Raw genomic sequence first — 18,918 nt, 5'->3', positions numbered from 1 at the left:
AAACACTTCTCCACTGACTGGTCCATCAGCAATGAGAGTTTGGGCCATCGGAGAGGAGAGTTTATGTCACAAAATCCCTACAGGGCAGAAGAAGGCTATTCAGTCCATCAAGCCTGCACCAACCATCCAGACCCTATTCCTGGAAGCCCATATATTTATCCTGCTAATCCCCTGACACCAAGGGCCAATTTAACATGGCCAATCAACCTAACCCACACATCTTTGGAGTGTGGGAGGAAACCGGAGCACCTGGAGGAAACCCATGCAGACACAGGGAGAATGTGGACTCCACACAATGACCCAAGGCTGGGAATCGAACCCAGCAGTGCTAACCACCATGCCGCCCCTATGTCATGAAAGGTGAATGAATGTGGCCACAATTGGCAACTCTGGATGGTTATAAAATATTGCATTTATTGAAATGGAAGAATTGGTATCTCATGCGTCAAGAAAAAGAGGCAGAGCTGTAGCCCTCATATTCCAGTTTTTAACACTTCAATGTGGAAGAACTTCTTGCAAGACCTACTTTGACTGGTTGCAGTTTCAGTTCAATAGGAAAAGCTGGTCATTCAAATATCTAGAGCATTCCTTTTTAATAAAACATTGACCACATCTCACAATAAACTGGCATGATCTACAATTATATAAGACAGCCATGTGTTACAAACATTACCTTCAATCCTTACATCATCAAAATTGTTTCTACAAAGACTAAAGATATAAAATTCACAAACATACGTACAATAAAATATATATGTATAATCCATCTTGTGCTGGTGGGACTAGCTTAGTGGTAAAAACTGGCATGGACAATGGGCCAAAGGGCCCATTTCCATGCTGTAAACCTCTGTTTGATAATCCACCAATTCGTACACCAGAAATGGCAGGGAATTTTAGCGCAAAATCTTGGCACTCTTCACAAACACCTCTTAAGAATTCTTGCATTCCCCCATATCTGTTGGTTGACTGGAGAGACAGTCTAACTGCCTAATGCAGAAATCCACATTGGATCAGCAAAGAAAGTCAGGCTTTGGCCTAAGTGAGCAGGAGGGAGGGCAAAGAAGATGGCGGACTCTGCTGTGAATTGAGTGGGAGTGGGCATCTTGAGGTATCCAGAGAAAGAGACAGGAATATTGAGGGCTGAAGGGGCATCAAGTCACATTGTCAATTCTAAAGAACTGTTTCAATTTTCATTTCTGGTAAAGTTTCCCAAAACTGTTAGCAGATTATAATAAGTTTCTTTGATGCCAGGTGCTTTCACTTGAAGGCAATGACATCCACAATGGCGATGGATAAATTGAACATTTTGTGCCCCTCATCCTCAGTTTCTCAGATTGACAATGTTTTCCCCCGCTCCACCCCCAAAGATTCCCAAAGAATGGGCAGCACGGTAGCACAGTGTTTAGCACTGCTGCTTCACAGCTCCAGGGTTCTGGGTTCGATTCTTGGCTCGGGTGACTGTCTGTGTGGAGTTTGCACATTCTCCTCATGTCTGCGTGGGTTTCCTCCGGGTGCTCCGGTTTCCTCCCACAGTCCAAAGATGTGCGGGTTAGGTTGATTGGCCATGGTAAGAAATTGCCCCTTAGTGTGCCCAGGGTAGCTGAGGTTAGAGGAATTAGTGGGTATAACATGTAGGGATATGGGGGTAGGGTCTGGGTGGGATTGTGTTCGGTGCAGACTCAATGGGCCGAAGGGCCTCTTTCTGCACTGTAGGGTTCTATGGTTAATGGTGCCAATCCCAAAAGACTTTGTTGTTCCCAACACATTTTTACACTTATTTCAAAAACAAAATCAATTCAGAATTTACACCCATCATCCTCCAGAATCATTCAGCTCAGTATTTCCCTCCCTGCAGAAATTTTACTCTTTAAGAACAAGAAATTGAGTTAACTCTTGAAAAATCCCATGGGAATTGGAAAGAAAAACATTCTGCTCCGGGAATTTCTGGAAAAGCCAGGAACAGTGTTGGGAAACAGAAGTTCATCGATGAAATTCCCAGAGCCTTAAGAAGGTCAAAGGCTTTGTAGAAAATCAGCAGCCATTGTTACCGTGGAAATGTGAAGAAAAGCGGGAGAAGCCATTGCTGGTCGACCAAACGGGAGCAGGAGAAACGTAGGCTGAAGTTTCCATTGAGTTGTATTTATTTTAATCCTCCCCTCCCAGCTCATGTGGTTTAAACTGTTGGGGAAAAAAAAAACTGGCCCAAAATTGAGGTCTTCTGGCATTCCAAAGCCTGAAGGCAGTCAAGAGATGTCCGACCTGGGTTTCCAGCAATGGCTGTGTGGGGAAAAGGGGATGGGGCATGACGAGAATGACTCTCTTGAGATGTATACAGACTTACACATGGTGCGGAATCCCCTGCTCTCTGTAGCCTGCAGAAACAAAAATCATATATTGAAGGAAGCCAACTTTTTCGGACTCTTCCCCCCTCCATCATTGTGACTCATTCCCATCTGTTTTAACATAAACCATATTCCATGTTCACACTTATCTAATGTTTCAAACATCTTGCTCCTCCAGTGATTGAAAACAATTATTTTCTTTACTCCCCATTTCCCATAGCTCACCAAGCAGGCTCTGAACCTATCGGTGGTTACCGAAATCCATGGGGAACATTAAAGTAAAAAGTACAGCACAGGAACAGGCCCTTTGACCCACGATGAGTTTTTAAAAAAGTTTTATTTATTAGTGTCACAAGTAGGCTAGCATTAACACTGCAATGAAATTACTGTGAAAATCCCCTGGCCATCACACTCCAGTGCTTGTTCGGGTACACTGAGGGAGAATTTAGCATGGCCAATGCACCCAAACCAGCGCGTCTTTCAGACTTGGGAAGAAACCGGAGCACCTGGAGGAAACCCACGCTGACAAAGGGAAAACTTGCAAACTCCACACAGACAGTGACCCAAGCCAGGAATCGAACCATCGTGCTGCCCATGTTTGTGCCAAACATGACGCCAAATTAAACTAATCCCTTCTTCTTGCCCTTGGTCCAGGTCCCTGCACGCCTTGCACATTCATGTGCTTATTTAAAAGCCCATTAAATGCCCCGATCTAATCTGCCTCCACCACCATCCAGAGAAACTCAGCAGGTCAACCACGGAAAGATCTGCAGAGTTAATGTTCCGAGTCCAGTGTGACTTCTTCAGAATGGTTCTGGAGCTGCTGAGTTTATTCAGCACTTTTCTGCTTTTATTTCAGACTTCCAGCATCTGCAGTGTTTTTTTTTACACAGTATATTAAAGTTCTGGACATAGCACTGAGGCAGAGAGTGGGGGTCAACGGGTGCTATTCGGATTGGCGGATGGTGACTAGTGGAGTGCCCCAGGGGTCGGTGCTGGGGCCTCAGCTTTTTACCATTTATGTAGAGGGAACCGAGTGTATGGTGTCGAAATTTGCTGATGACACCAAGATTGGGGGAACGGCAAATTGTGCGGAGGGTGTGGAGAGTCTGCAGAAGGATCTAGATAGGCTGGGCGAATGGGCCAGGAAATGGCAAATGGAATTTAATGTTGGCAAGTGTGAGGTGGTCCACTTTGGTAGGAAGAATGGTACGAAGGACTATTACTTATGTGGCGAAAAACTGCAGCAGGCGACGGTGCAGAGGGACCTCGGGGTCCTTGTGCATGAGTCGCAAAAACTCAGCTTGCAGGTGCAGCAGGTGGTCAGGAAGGCAAATGGGATGCTGGCCTTCATAGCGAGGGGGATTGAATATAAAAGTAGGGAGATCTTGCTGCGGCTGTATAGGGCATTGGTGAGGCCGCAGCTGGAGTACTGTGTGCAGTTTTGGGCGCCGCACCTGCACAAAGATATTTTGGCCTTGGAGGGAGTGCAGAGGAGGTTTACTAGGCTGATTCCGGAGTTGAGGGGGTTGAGCTATGAGGAGAGGCTGAATAAACTGGGCTTGTACTCGTTAGAGTTTAGAAGAATGAGGGGAGATCTCATTGAGACGTATAAGATGATGAATGGGATGGATAGGATAGAGGTGGAGAGACTCTTCCCGCTCAAAAAAGACAGTAGGACTAGGGGGCACAGCCTCAAGATAAAAGGGGGGCGGTTTAGAACGGAGTTGAGGAGGAACTTCTTCACTCAAAGGGTGGTGAATCTCTGGAATTCTCTGCCCGTTGAAGTGGTGGAGGCTGCCTCGCTAAATATTTTTAAGACGCGGGTTGATGGGTTTTTGATAAGAGAGGGGATTAAGGGTTATGGGGAGAAAGCGGGAAAGTGGAACTGAGCAGCGACAGATCAGCCATGATCTTATTGAATGGCGGGGCAGGCTCGAAGGGCTAGATGGCCTACTCCTGCTCCTATTTCTTATGTTCTTATGAGACATACGAGGTAGGTCATCAGTGCTAGGGGGCAGAGTTACGTGGAAAAACTGGGAAAAGATTAAGGGTGGGTGAGGGGAAATATTTTGGTCCCCCTGTACTGTACCTATTGGTGGTGGAGGTGGCCCCGCCATTGGGTAGTGGTCGAATCTTCTAGTCCACCAATGTCTACATGGTTTTGCGTGCCCCATACTCTCCACTGCCGGGAACGTGCAGTGCAGTCACCATCGGTGGGACCGGGAAGTCCCTCTGGCAGAAACATAGAATCCCTACAGTGAGGAGGAGGCCATACGGCCCATCAAGTTTGCACCGACAACAATCCCACCCAGACCCTTTCCCTTAGTTATCCTGCTCATCCCTCTATCCTATCACATCCTGGGACACTAAGGGTTAATTTAGCATCACCTAACCTGCACATCTTTGGACCATGGAAGGAAATCAGAGCACCCGGAGGAAACCCATGCAGACACAGGGAGAATGTGCAAACTCTGCACAGTGACCCAAGGCGGGAATCAAACCCGGGTCCCTGGCACTGTAAGGCAGCAGTGCTAACTAGTGTGCCACTATGCCACTCAAGGGAAGAACAAGGAGATGTTGGCCTTGGGCTTTTGGGATTAAATATGGTGACGATAATGGAAAATCTGATTGGAGAATATTACTTTTCAAATTCAAACTGTGCGAGGAGGAGTGGGTGCCACAAATCCCACCCCAGTAATACAGTCACTTCAGGACTCAGGGAATTTGCTCTCACACATCGCGGGTGTAACTTTAATCTGATTCACACCATCACTCAAACACCACAATGATCCCTGGAGACCGTGGGCAAAGGATGAGGACGGAAGGAGATTGGTGATTGGCAGCTTCCACTTACTGGCTAGGATGACCATGTCCATTCCCCAAAATATACTCATGATCCAGCCCACCATCACCACCGCCGTGAGGATCTGAATGAGGGCGGCAGCCACGTTTATCAGGAAGACACAGCATTTGTGGCGGTTGGGCAGATCTGTTTCCGCCCCACACAGCACCATGAAGGCTGACACAAAGGTTCCTGAAAAACAACAACCAGCAAAAAATAAAATGTAAAGTTACCAAAGCCCTTTCCCTTTAATTGTTAAAGGGGTAGTGCATTTTTATATCTTGGGCTGCTCTTTTTCTTTAACTATTAAAGGGAAAGTATCTCACAGCCACTGAATAGGTTTTCAGGTCTAACCACAGTTATCACACAGAACTGCGCCGAATGTTTCTGCACTTGTTAATTCAATGTCAGTGTTTATGTTTCACATAAACCACCTCCGAGTCTCCTTTCATTAACCCTCTCTGCAAAGGGCTTCCTCTCATGTACTTGCCTAGTTCAAATACATAGAATGCCTACAGTGCAGAAGGAGGCCATTTAACCCATCAAGTCTGTACCAACTCAGCATCTCACCCTGGCCCATCTCCCACCCTATGTCCATAACCCCATGTATTTACCCCACTATTCCCAATAACCAACACATATTGGGTCACACGCAGACACAGGGAGAACATGCAAACTCCACACAGACAGTGACCCAAGGGTGAAATTGAACTCAGGTCCCTGGTACTGTGAGGCAGCAGTGCTAACCACTGTGCCACCCTTGTGGTTGTGCAGTCCTAATTTTTACCATTCTCAGAAAAAAATATTTCAAATTTCACCAACTGTCGTGGTGGGATTCAAACCTGGATCCCCAGAACATTGCCCTGGGTCATTATCTGACAATACCAGGAGACCATGCCTCTCTCGAATTCCTGATTGGATTTTTTTAGAGATTATCTTAAGTTGATGGCTCCTAGTTCTGGTCTCCATTGCTAATGGAAACATCTTCTCCAGGTCTGTTCAAGCTAAACCTTGCCTACATGTTGAATAGACTGTCGGTACTGAAAGTTGACAAGGTACTGGGACTAGACGAGATTCATTCATCAGAGTTGAGCTCTGACGAAGGATCATCCAGACTCAAAATGTTGGCTCTATTCTCTATTCCCTCTCCATGGGTGCTGTCAGACCTGCTGGGTTTTCCAACATTTTCTGTTATTGTTTCTGATTCCAGCATCTGCAGCATTTTGCTTTTACAAGAGCAAGGAGGCTATGCTGAACTTAAGAGTCATAGAGGTTTACAGCATGGAAACAGGCCCTTTGGCCCAACTTGTTCATGCGCCCTTTTATTTTAAAACCCCTAAACTAATCCCAATTGCCTGCATTTGGCCCATATCCCTCAATACCCCATCGTACACACGTAATTATCTAAATGCTTTTTAAAAGATAAAATTGTACCCACCTCTACTACTACCTCTGGCAGTTTGTTCCAGACACTCACCACCCTCGGTGTGAAAAAATTGCCCCCTCTGGGCACTTTTGTATCTCTCCCCTCTCACCTTAAACCTACGCCCTCTAGTTTTAGACTCCACCGCCTTTGGGAAAAGATATTGACCTTGTCTATGCCTCTCATTATTTTATAGATCTCTATAAGATCATCTCTCAGCCTCCTACGCTCCAGAGAGAAATGTCCCAGTCTATTCAGTCTCTCTTATAACTCAGTCTATCAAGTCCCGGTATCATCCCAGTAAATCTAGTCCCTCATGCAAGAAGGGTGTGAGACATTGGAGAATGTGTAGAAGAACTTTATAGCAATGGTTCCAGGGATAAGAAACTTCAGTTATGAGGACAGAATCAAGAGGTTGGGACTGTTTCCTTTGGAGAGAAAGCGGCTAAGGAGATTTGATGATATGGAGATGCCATACAGAATTTCAAAATCATGCGTGGGCTGGACAGAGTAGATCGGGAGAAAAGCACTGGATAAAAGCAAATTGCTGCAGATGCTCGAATCTGAAATCAAAAGAGAAAACACTGGAAAATTTCAGCAGGCCTGGCAGAATCTGTAAGGAGAGAAAAGAGCTGATATTTTGAGTCCAGACGACCCTTTGTCTATAAACTTCTTCTACACATTCTCCAATGTCTCACACCCTCCTTGCATAAGGGACTAGATTTACTAGGATGCTACCGGGACTTTGTCAAAGCTAAAAGGCATAGAAAGTGGGGGATATTTATACTGCAGGATGAGGGAAGGAAAGATGAACCATAGCCAGAAAAAGTTAAAGTTAAAAAGTTAAAGTTTATTTATTAGTCACAAATAAGGCTTACGTTAACACTGCAGTGAAGAAACAATATAAAACAACAAGAAACAAAGGGCATAGGTTTAAGATGAGTAGAGAGAGATACAAAAGTGTTCAGGGAGTATAGAAATACAGAGGGACCTGGGAGTGCAAGTGCACAAGTCTTTGAAGGTGGCAACACAGGTGGAGAAGGTTGCAAAGAAAGCTTATGGTAGGCTAGCCTTTGTAGGACGGGGTATAGAGTACAAGAGCTGGCGTCTAATGCTACAGTTGTACAGAATGTTGGTTAGACCACATTTGGAGTACTGCGTCCAGTTCTAGTCACCTTACTACCGGAAGGACGTGGAGACCCTGGAGACAGTGCAGAGGTTTACCAGGATGCTGCCTGGTATGGAAGGACTGGGTTATGAGGAAAGATTTAGTAAATTGGGGCTCTTTTCCTTAGAAAGACGGAGATTAAGGGGGGATCTGATAGAGGTGTATAAAATAATGAAGGGTATAGATAGAGTAAACAGTGGCAAGCTTTTTCCTAGATTGGAGACAAATATCACGAGGGGCCATGGGCTTAAGGTGAGGGTGGAGAGGTATAATTTGGATGCTAGAGGGAGGTTTTTCACACAGAGGGTCGTGGGGGTATGGAATGCACTGCCAAGTAATGTGGTGGAGGCAGGCACGCTGGACTTGTTTAAGGTTTACTTAGATAGACACATGAGCGAAATAGGAATGGAGGGTTATAGGAGACTGTTTTAAATAAGGATCAGAGCCTCGGGACATTCCTGGAAATCAACTGTTACATTTGTTGATGATTTTCTCTTTTACTCCGCAGGTGCTTCGGTCCACCTTGTTGTCTAACGAGGGCATGCACACGGTGGGTCGTGTGTGGGCTGTTCTTGAAAGTTCGAGAGTGGCCAAGTACTTTGCATTGTTTGTATATGCTTAAAACTGAACAGGCAGATGGGCACCTAAACAGCTCAGTGACTCAAGGAGAAAATAGCAAGGCATCTTGAAGAGAATTGTTTGGTAGAGCAGACGCAGCACGGTTTTGTTAAGGGGAAGTCGTGTCTGACGAATTTATTGGAGTTCTATGAGGATGTGTCTAGGGCAGTGGATAGAGGAGAGCCGGTGGATGTGGTCTTTCTTGATTTTCAGAAGGCGTTTGACAAGGTGCCTCACAAGAGGGTATTGCAGAAGGTCAGGGGGCATGGAGTTGGGGGTAGGGTGTTAGTGTGGATAGAGGATTGGCTGTCAAATAGGAGGCAGAGAGTGGGGGTCAATGGGTGCTATTCAGATTGGCGGTTGGTGACTAGTGGAGTGCCCCAGGGGTCGGTGCTGGGGCCTCAGCTATTCACCATTTATATAGATGATCTGGAGAAGGGAACCGAGTGTATGGTGTCGAAATTTGCTGATCACACCAAGATTGGTGGAACGGCAAATTGCGTGGAGGGTGTGGAGAGTCTGCAGAAGGATCTAGATAGGCTGGGCGAATGGGCCAGGAACTGGCAAATGGAATTTAATGTTGGCAAATGTGAGGTTGTCCACTTTGGTAGGAATAATGGTAGGAAGGACTATTACTTATGTGGCGAAAAACTGCAGCATGTGACAGTGCAGGGGGACCTCGGGGTCCTTGTGCATGAGTCGCAAAAACCCAGCCTGCAGGTGCAGCAGGTGGTCAGGAAGGCAAATGGGATGCTGGCCTTCATAGCGAGGGGGATTGAATATAAAAGTAGGGAGGTCTTGCTGCAGCTGTATAGGGCACTGGTGAGGCCACAGCTGGAGTACTGTGTGCAGTTTTGGTCGCCGCACTTACGCAAGGATATTTTGGCCTTGGAGGGAGTGCAGAGGAGGTTTACTAGGCTGATTCCGGAGTTGAGGGGGTTGAACTATGAGGAGAGGCTGAATAAACTAGGCTTGTACTCGTTAGAGTTTAGAAGAATGAGGGGAGATCTCATTGAGACGTATAAGATGTTGAATGGGATGGATAGGTTAGAGGTGGAGAGGCTCTTCCCGCTCAGAAAGGACAGTAGGACTAGAGGGCACAGCCTCAGGATAAAGGGGGGTGCGGTTTAGAACGGAGTTGAGGAGGAACTTCTTCACTCAAAGGGTGGTGAATCTCTGGAATTCTCTGCCCGTTGAAATGGTGGAGGCTGCCTTGCTCAATATTTTTAAGACGCGGGTTGATAGGTTTTTGATAGGCAAGGGGATTAAGGGTTATGGGGAGAGGGCGGGAATGTGGAACTGAGCCACGACAGATCAGCCATGATTTTATTGAATGGCTGGGCAGGCTCGAGGGGCTAGATGGCCTACTCCTGCTCCTATTTCTTATGTTCTTATGTTCTTACTATCACTGTTTGCTGTGCAGATACATGGATTTGGGCCAGTGTCTGGGGGAGTTTGCGCATTCTCCCTGTGGTTGTGTGGGTTTCCTCCGGGTGCTCCAGTTTCCTCCCACACCCCAAAGATGTGCTCTTAGGCTGATTGGTGTAACAAATTGTCCCTAAATTATTCTCCCCTTAATCTGGTTTCCAATGGGGGTACCATAAGCATAGACATGGGTCAAGGGTGGAGGAGGAAAAGCACATTGTTAAGATGGCGGCGCGGGCTCGTTGGGCCAAAGGGCCTGTTTCCCATGCTGTGTTGTTCTTTGTATCTTCTTAGGGGCAATTTTTTTCACTCAGAGGGTGGTGAGTGTCTGGAACAAGCTGCCCAAGGTCGGAGTAGAGGTGGGTACAATTTTGTCTTTTAAAAAGCATTCAGACAGTTACATGGGTAAGGTGGGTGTAGAGAGAGATGGGCCAAATGTTGGCAATCAGGATTAGCTTTGGGGGTTTAAAAAAAAGGGCAGCATGAACAAGCTATAAACCTCTATGACTCTATCTCAGATACTTCCCTTCCTTGACTTTTCTGTCTCCATTTCCGGCAATAAACTATCTACCAATATCCACTACAGGCCACTGACTCCCACAGCAATCTGATTACAGCTTTTCACATCCTACATCCTGTAACAACTCCATATCCTTCTCTCAGCTCCTTTACCTCCCTCACATTTGTTCCAATGATGCCACCTTCCAAAGTGGTGTTTCTAATATGTGCACCTTTTTTCTCAACCATGAATTCCCATTTACAGTTGTCAACAGAGCCTTCAAAGCATGCAGTCTACCTCCTGCGCCACGACCCTCACCCCCTCCCTTTGTTCTCACATTTCACCCCACCAGTCTCTGCACAAACATAATTCCCCACCATTTTCACCAACTCCAGCGTGATGCCACCACCAAATGTATCTTCCCTTCACTCCCTCTGTCAGCATTCCACAGAGACTGTTCCCTCCAGGATAAACTAATCCACTCCTCCACTATACCCAACACCTTTCCTGTCACTCATGGCATCTTCCCATACAATCGCAGAAAGTGTAACACCTGTCCCTTTACCTCTCCTATGCTCACCATCCAAGGTCAAAAACACTCACTCCAGGTTAAGCAGTGTTTCACTTGCACCTCTTTCAATTTGGTGTACTGTGTTCTCTGCTCCCAATGTGGTCTCCTCCATATTAGAGAGACCAAGCGCAGACTGGATGATCGTTTTGCTGAACACCTTCAGTCTGTGCACAATGAGGATCCTGACCTTCCGATTGCTTGCTATTTTAACATGACCCTGCTCCCATGTCTGTCCTTGGCTTGCTGTAATGTTCCAGTGAAACTCAACGCAAACTGGAGGAACAGCATCTCATCTTCCGGCTAGGCACTTTACAGCCATCCGATCTCAACATCAAATTCAACAACTTCAGATGATTTGCTCTACCCTATCTTGACCCCCTTCTTCATTCTATTTTAATTTTTTACTGTTCTCTACCTTTTTTTAAAAGTTGTCTTTCTTCATTTTTCTTCCTTTCCACTCTTTCCCCCTACTTTATCCCCCTTCCCTTACCTTTTAAATTTTACCCGTGTCCCCTCCACTTTTGTTCTCCCCCTTCCCCAACATCTTCATCTGTCAGAGCTTATCCTGATTTTAGCTTCTCTGCCGTTTAGTCATTCACATCCTTTCTCTCTGTAGACAGCCAGCCATTAGCAGTCTTTACCCCTGGTTTCCAGGGAACTGGGTTCAATTCCCGACATGGGTCACTGTCTGTGTGGTGTTTGCACGTTCTTCCAGTGTCTGCGTGGGTTTCCTCCGGGTGCTCCGGTTTCCTCCCACAGGTTAGATGCATTGACCTGATGAGGCACTGGAGTGTGGTGACTAGGGGAATTTCACAGTAACTTCATTGTTGTGTTACTTGTGACTAATAAGTAAACTTTAACTTTCTCTGGCTATGATTCATCTTTCATTCCCTCACCCTGCAGTATAAATATCTCCCACTTTCCACGCTTTTTTGCTCTAACAAAGGATCACCTGTCAACTCTTTCCTCTCCTTACAGATGCTGCCAGGCCAGCTGAGATTTTCCAGCATTTTCTCTGGAAAGGGAGTAACTGTTTTTGTTTGCAAAAGGATCGAGAACGAGAAGCACAGATTTGGTGAATTGCAAAAGGAACTAATGTGATTTGAGAAAAAACTTTTACAGAGGGTGGGTGGTTCAGGTCTGGAATGCACTGCCTGGAAGTGTGGTGAAGGTAAGTTGTGACCTAATGGGCCACCTAAAATGGTGATTTGTATAGCACTCTGGGACAATTGGGCAAGAACTAAAACAGCAGGCTGCTGCCTAAAAGACAGAAATAAACAGACTGCAACTCAGATGACTAAATGCACAGGATATGGGTCATCTCCAGGACAAAAGGAACTTTCTGGTCAAACTGGATTGTTTACCAGACATAGGGGCACTGTAACCCCTTATTTGGGAGGGAGATGTGCGTCCTACTAGACCCCAGCACTTACAGACATGGCCATTGGGGACACATCCAGAGATTGGTGTGGCAGGATCCAGGTGGAGTTTAATCAATCATAGTGATCAAGTCCTGATCGATTGATTGGCAATGGCCAAAAAGGGCGCGAAACCCAACGGATAAAAAGGGTGCTGCACAATCAAGAATCTCTCTCTGACTCCATGAACGAGCTACAACAATGGTGACCGTCACCAGCAACAACCAGCATGAGGAGAGCTACCACACTCAAGAAGGAAGACCACAGCTAAAATGCCAGACCAGACCAAAGGACCAGACTATGCAGAGGATGACCGAGACCAACTGACCGAGACAGATAAAGGCCAATATCTGCTTGGGTACTTGCCAGTCACGCAAAGCTAAGTCAAGGTCCCGTATTGGACTTGAACTTTAGTATTTTCTGTAAGATAACTTATTGTTGGTTGAGTGGGTGATTATTGATTGTGTGTTTTAAATAAATATTGGTTGCACTAACAAGAAGTCTACTCACAATTCTTTGTCCATCGCACAAGGGTTAAAACAGACTGTGCGGCAGGTACAACAAAATTCAATCGAAGCATTCAAGAGGGCATTAGATGTTTATTAGAAAAGAATTTGGGAGGTATGGGAAAAAGGCAGGAGATTGACACTAAGTCATAATGCTCATTGAGAGCTGGTGCAGATATGATGGGCCATCCTTCTGCAGTGTATCAATTCTGTGATTCTGTAATCTCAAGGATCTCCAATAGTCACTCCTTGGTATTCTCATTCTCAGGGAAAAGAAACCCAGATCATGGTACATCCTTCATAAATTCAACCTATGTGGGCGTTGCAGGCAAGGTTGGCATTTATTGCCCATTCCCAGTTGCCTTGGGGAAGATTTAATAGAGAAATTCAAAATGAATAGCGGTTTTGATAAGAACAGAAGATGAGAAACTGTTTCCACTGAGCAGAGGATCAGTAACGAGGGGACGGAGATTTAAAGATTAAGAAAAATAACCAGGAGTGAGGTGAGATTCTTTGTTTTAAAACACAAAGAATGCATTATGATATTGAATGCACTACCTGAAAGCGCAGTGTAAGCAGATGTGGTAATAACTTGAGAGAGAATTAGATAAACACGTGAAAACGGAAAGTCTTCAAGGGCAACAGTGACTAACTAATTAGCTCTTTCAAAGAGTCAGCACAAGGATAATGGGCTGAGTGGCCTCCTGCTGTTGTATAATTCTCTACATTCTGAGGAGGGTTAATAAAAAGGAGGGGAAGAGGAGAGAGAGGTTTAATTCAGGCTTTCCTGATTCAATGCTGTCAGTTTCTCCTTTATGGTCTGAGTGTCACGGCACTGTTTAAAGTTTATTTATTAGTCACAACTGAGCTATACATTAACACTGCAACAAAGTTGCTATGAAATTCCCCTAGTCACCACACTCCGCGCCCATTTAGGTCAATGCATCTAACCAGCACGTCTTTCAGACTGTGGGAGGAAACTGGAGCACCCGGGGAGACATGGGGAGAATGTGCAGACTCCACAGACAGAGAGAACCATTTGCTTCCTTTGCAATTTGCACTGAGTACTGACTCATGTTTCCCCAGACTGAGCTATACCAGGGCATAGCCCAGTGGGATAACAGCAGTGAACTGGATATCACGCTCTTGGTCACTCACAGGATTTTTCAATGTCTCTGCAGACAGACTGAGCAAACACAGAACCATACACCAAACTCAAGGAGCAGCTTTATTCACAGCACAGTGAATGTACAGAACTGTGTGATCACACTCGTTTCATTCCAGCCAGTACAGCCAATCTTTCCATCATGTAGAACTGTGGTCGCAAATCTGGCACAGGAAGCTCCTGCAGCCAATCCTGGCACAGGAAGCTCCCGCAGCCAATCCTGGCACAGGAAGCTCCCGCAAATAGCACCGACATATTCATTTGCTCCAGATGGATTATTGCATCAAAAAACTGCTGCCCATCAGTCAGCCAGTTTGGTGTTTCCAAGTGGATGTGGAGAAGAGGTGCTGTAATCCACAGAATTGTTACTGCACAGAAGGAGGCCTTTTGGCCCATCACGTCTGCACTAGCTGTTCAAATGAACAGTTCACCTGGTGCCATTCTCTCTGCAGTCCTCCACATTGTTTCTTTTCAGATAACAGTCTAATTCCCTTTCCAGTGCCTCAATCAAACCAGCCTCCACCTGGAAGGGAGGATGATTGGAAAGGGTGTGGAGTAGAGGAGTGAACAATGGAGACGGCAGGGTGGCACAGAGGTTAACACTGCTGCCTCACAACACCAGGGGCAGGGGTTCGATTCCTGGCTTGAATCCTTGTCTGTATAGAGTTCTCATGTTCTCCCCGCATCTGCACGGGTCTCCTCCAGGTGCTCCAGCTTCTTCCCACAGTCCGAAATACATGGTGGTTGGGTACATAAGCCATGCTAAAAATCTCCCTCAGTGTACCCGAAGAGGCACCAGAGTGTGGTGACTAGGGGATTGTCACAGTAATTTCATTGTAGTGTTAATGTAAGCCTACTTATGACACTAATGTGGACGTTAAGAAAAAGGATGTGTTGGAAATTTTGAATAGCATCAAGATAGATAAGTCGCCGGGATCAGATGGGATGTACCCCATGTTACTGTGGGAGGCGAGGGAAGAGATTGCAGAGCCTCTGGTGATGATCTTTGCATTGACGATGGAGACGGGAGAGGTTCCGGAGGATTAGAGGATTGCGGATGTGGTTCCTACATTCAAGAAAGGGAACAGGGATAGCCCAGGAAATTACTGACTGGTGAGTCTAACCTCAGTGGTTGGTAAGTTGATGGAGAAGATCCTGAGGGACAGGATTTATGAACATTTAGAGAAGTTTAGTATGATCAAAAGTAGTCAGCGCAGCTTTGTCAAGGGCAGGCCGTGCCTTACAAGCCTGGTTGAGTTCTTTGAAAATGTGACTAAACACATTGATGAAGGAAGACCGGTGGCTGTGGTTTATATGGACTTCAGCAAGGCATTTGATAAGGTCCCCCATGCAAGACTTCTTGAGAAAGTGAGAGGGCATGGGATCCAAGGGGCTGTTGCCTTGTGGATCCAGAACTGGCTTGCCTGCAGAAGGCAGAGAGTGGTTGTAGATGGGTCTTTTTCTGCATGGAGGTCGCTCACCAGTGGAGTGCCCCAGGGATCTGTTCTGGAACCCTCGCTCTTTGTAATTTTCATAAATGACCTGGATGAGGAAATGAAGGGATGGGCTGGTAAGTTTGCCAACAATACGAAGGTTGGTAGTGTTGTGGATAGTTTGGAGGGATGTCAGAAGTTGCAACGTGACATAGATAGGATGCAAGACTGGGCAGAGAAGTGGCAAATGAACTTCAACCCAGATAAATGTGTAGTGGTACCTTTTGGCAGAGCACATGGGATGAAGGAGTATAATATCAAGGGTAAGACTCTTCGCAGTGTAGAGGATCAGAGGGACCTTGGGACCCAGGTCCATAGGACTCTTAAATCAGCCTCACAGGTGGAGGATGTGGTCAAGAAGGCATATGGTGTACTGGCCTTCATCAATCGAGGGATTGAGTTTAGGAGTTGGGAGATAATGCTGCAGCTTTATAAGACCCTAGTCAGACCCCCCTTGGAGTACTGTGCTCAGTTCTGGTCGCCTCATTACAAGAAAGATGTGGAAGCTATTGAAAGGGTGCAGAGGAGATTTACAAGGATGTTGCCTGGATTGGGTGGCATGCCTTATGAGGATAGGCTGAGGGAGCTAGGTCTTTTCTCCCTGGAGAGATGAAGGATGAGAGGTGACCTGATAGAGGTTTATAAGATATTGGGAGGTATAGGTTGGGTAGATTCTCAGAGGCTATTTCCCAAGGCTGAAATGGTCACTACAAGAGGACACAGGTTTAAGGTGCTGGGGAGTAGATACAGAGGAGATGTTAGGGGAAAGTTTTCACTCAGAGAGTGGTGGGTGAGTGGAATTGGCTGCCGTCGGTGGTGGTAGAGGTGAACTCGTTGGGTCTTTTAAGAGACTTCTGGGTGAGTATGTGGGATTTAATGGGATTGAGGGTTATAGATAGGCCTGGTAGGTAGGGATAGGATCAGTGCAACTTGTGGGCCCAAGGGCCTGTTTGCACTGCAGTTTTCTATGTTCTATGTTCTAATAATAAACTTAAACTAACAAATCCACTCATGTCCTCTCCGCAGTCAGGAATGGCAACACTCTTCTCTAGCTCACAACGAGACCGGTTAAATCTACTTCACTGCCATGTATACCTGGACATTTATAATCGTATTTGATTATTACCAACCTGAACTACTACTTTTCATAGATGCCTCACAAAAAGTGAGTAGGTAAGATGGAGTTAGGGGTAATATAATTAGTCTGGATAGAGGATTGGTTAACAGATAGAAAGCAGAGAGAGGGAATAAACAGAAATTTACAAGTGAATAGTGGAGTATCACAAGGATCAGTGCGGGGCCTCTGCTAATTACAATCTATATTAAGTGACTCAGATGAGGAGACAGAGTAATGTATCAAAGTTTGCTGTGGGGAGGGCACACTGTGAAGAGATACAGACAGGTTAAATGAGTGGGCAAAGTACAGCAGATGAATAATAACATGGGGAAGTGACAAGTTATTCAATTTGTTTGTAAGAATGAAAGAGCAGAATTTTTTTTAAAAGGTGTAATACTTGTAAATGTTGACATTGAGAGATTTGGGTATGCTCGCAGAAGGAACACAAAGTTAGCCTGCAAGTGCAGCAAGTAATTAGCCAGGTAAGTGACATGTTGGCCTTTACTGGAATGGTTCTCAACCTTTTCAGTAACATGGCACATTTCAACGAGACAAACAATTCCGCGGGAATGCTCATAAATGTCACATTTACTTACAGTTACTATGGTTACTGTCTTACCAGAGTATAAACTTCAAAGCAGATTCACTCGATTGTTGTTTTGGGAATTCTGCCATGTCTGAAGCTTTACTCGGAGCAGTAAACTAATAATTTGACTTCTAATTTGCTGGATTCCTGGGACGTTGATGTTTACAGATTTTGCAGTGGTGTGCCGTTCACCTTACAGCAGGTCTTAGCCAACTCCCACACAGGAAACAGTTTCGTTATCCTTAATCATGTGTCACACATGCCTATAACCCACCATCCATTCTCAACAGGACAAAGTATTCCTGAATGGATGCGCTTGCAGTTTAACCACAACTATTTCATTGCAATTCCTGAGTTGTTGATTGTTAACATGACTGAGTCAAGTGAATTTTCAATGATACCCATGAGGAATTAAACAGGAACAATGAGAAGCAGCTTTTTTTATATAGTATATGCTTTGCAGTGGGGAGAGGGACGGAGATATTGAAAGGGTGCAGAGGAGATTTACAAGGATGTTGCCTGGATTGGGTGGCATGCCTTATGAGGATAGGTTGAGGGAGCTAGGTCTTTTCTCCCTGGAGAGTCGAAGGATGAGAGATGACCTGATAGAGGTTTATGAGATGTTGAGAGGTATAAATAGGGTGGATTCTCAGAGGCTATTTCCCAGGGCTGAAATGGTCGCTATGAGAGGACAGAGATTTAAGGTGCTGGGGAGCAGGTACAGAGGAGATGTCAGGGGTAAGTTTTTCACTCAGAGGGTGGTGACTGAGTGGAATCGGCTGCCGTCGGTGGTGGAGGCAAACTCGTTGGGGTCTTTTAAGAGACTTCTGGATGAGTACATAAATTTAATGGGATTGAGGGTTATAGATAGGCCTGGTAGGTATGGATATGATCGGCGCAACTTGTGGGCCAAAGGGCCTGTTTGTGCTGTAGTGTTCTATGTTCTATAAACATGCAATTGCTCCATCATTGTCAGCCTCGTGTTTTACTGCTGAAATGAGTTTCGAGGGCTGAGGAGTGTGCGTCTGTCTCCATTATTTACTGCGCAGACACGTCTCCTGGTAGGGACCCAGCCTGCATGGACTGCCCAGACTGTCTGCACACTCACAATAGATAGGCCAATTAGTAACTCTGGCTAGAATTCATGCCATTACCAGCAACACATTATTTAAGAATCAGAAATGAAATTGAAACTAAGCTGGGTCTGTTTGAAATGGGTGAGTGCAAGTTTGGAAGGACATTTCCCACTGCAGTTGATAAGGAAAATGGGAATGCACTTTTGCAAAAGCGAGGGAAAAGTTTCTCACCTGTGATGCAAGCCCTCAAGGAACGTGCCAAGAGAAAGAAGTATCTGGGAAGCAAAAGAGAAAATGCTGGAAAACCTCAGCAGGTCTGGCAGCAGCTATAAGGAGAGAAAAGAACTGACATTGAGTCCAGTTGACTGTTTTTCAAAGCTGGAACGTTTCTGGAAAGCACGTGCTTCAGCAGCATTGGGTAGGTCTTTTTACCCCTTGGAGATTGTGTGCCCTGCCAAGGCGGCATTTACACTGAGCTCACAGCAGCAGTCAGAGCTTTCTTCGGATCCGGCAGCCCACATGGTTTAAAACCTGCAGAATGCCGCAGCACACCAGCGTGCAACAAGCAGCACAGCAGTTGGGAACTACTGCTTTATTGCAAGGACTCTGGATTTCTTTCCGAATCAGCAGAGCCTTAACTGTGTGGTGATCAAATAAAGGCAAAAC

The 18,918-nt window shown here is 45.7% G+C and overlaps 1 protein-coding gene across 1 annotated transcript in view; it reads right to left on the bottom strand.

Moving 5' to 3' along the window:
- Window positions 1–283: 283 nt before the first annotated feature.
- The window catches only part of stum (stum, mechanosensory transduction mediator homolog), a 58,050-nt gene continuing 39,415 nt past the window's right edge, over window positions 284–18,918 (bottom strand). The window contains exons 2-3 of the mRNA XM_080193406.1: window positions 5,200–5,379; window positions 284–2,372 (exon numbers count right to left, since the gene is read on the bottom strand). Of these exons, the coding sequence (XP_080049532.1) occupies window positions 2,338–2,372; window positions 5,200–5,379 (215 nt within the window). The 3' untranslated portion in view covers window positions 284–2,337. The remainder of the gene's footprint in view (window positions 2,373–5,199; window positions 5,380–18,918) is intronic.

The sequence above is a fragment of the Carcharhinus amblyrhynchos genome, chromosome 7 (assembly GCF_965287045.1).
Source record: "Carcharhinus amblyrhynchos chromosome 7, sCarAmb.v2.hapA, whole genome shotgun sequence".
Classification (NCBI taxonomy): Eukaryota; Metazoa; Chordata; class Chondrichthyes; order Carcharhiniformes; family Carcharhinidae; genus Carcharhinus; species Carcharhinus amblyrhynchos.
The sequence above is the reverse complement of the archived record's forward strand: the minus strand, read 5'-3'. Positions and strand labels throughout refer to the sequence as shown.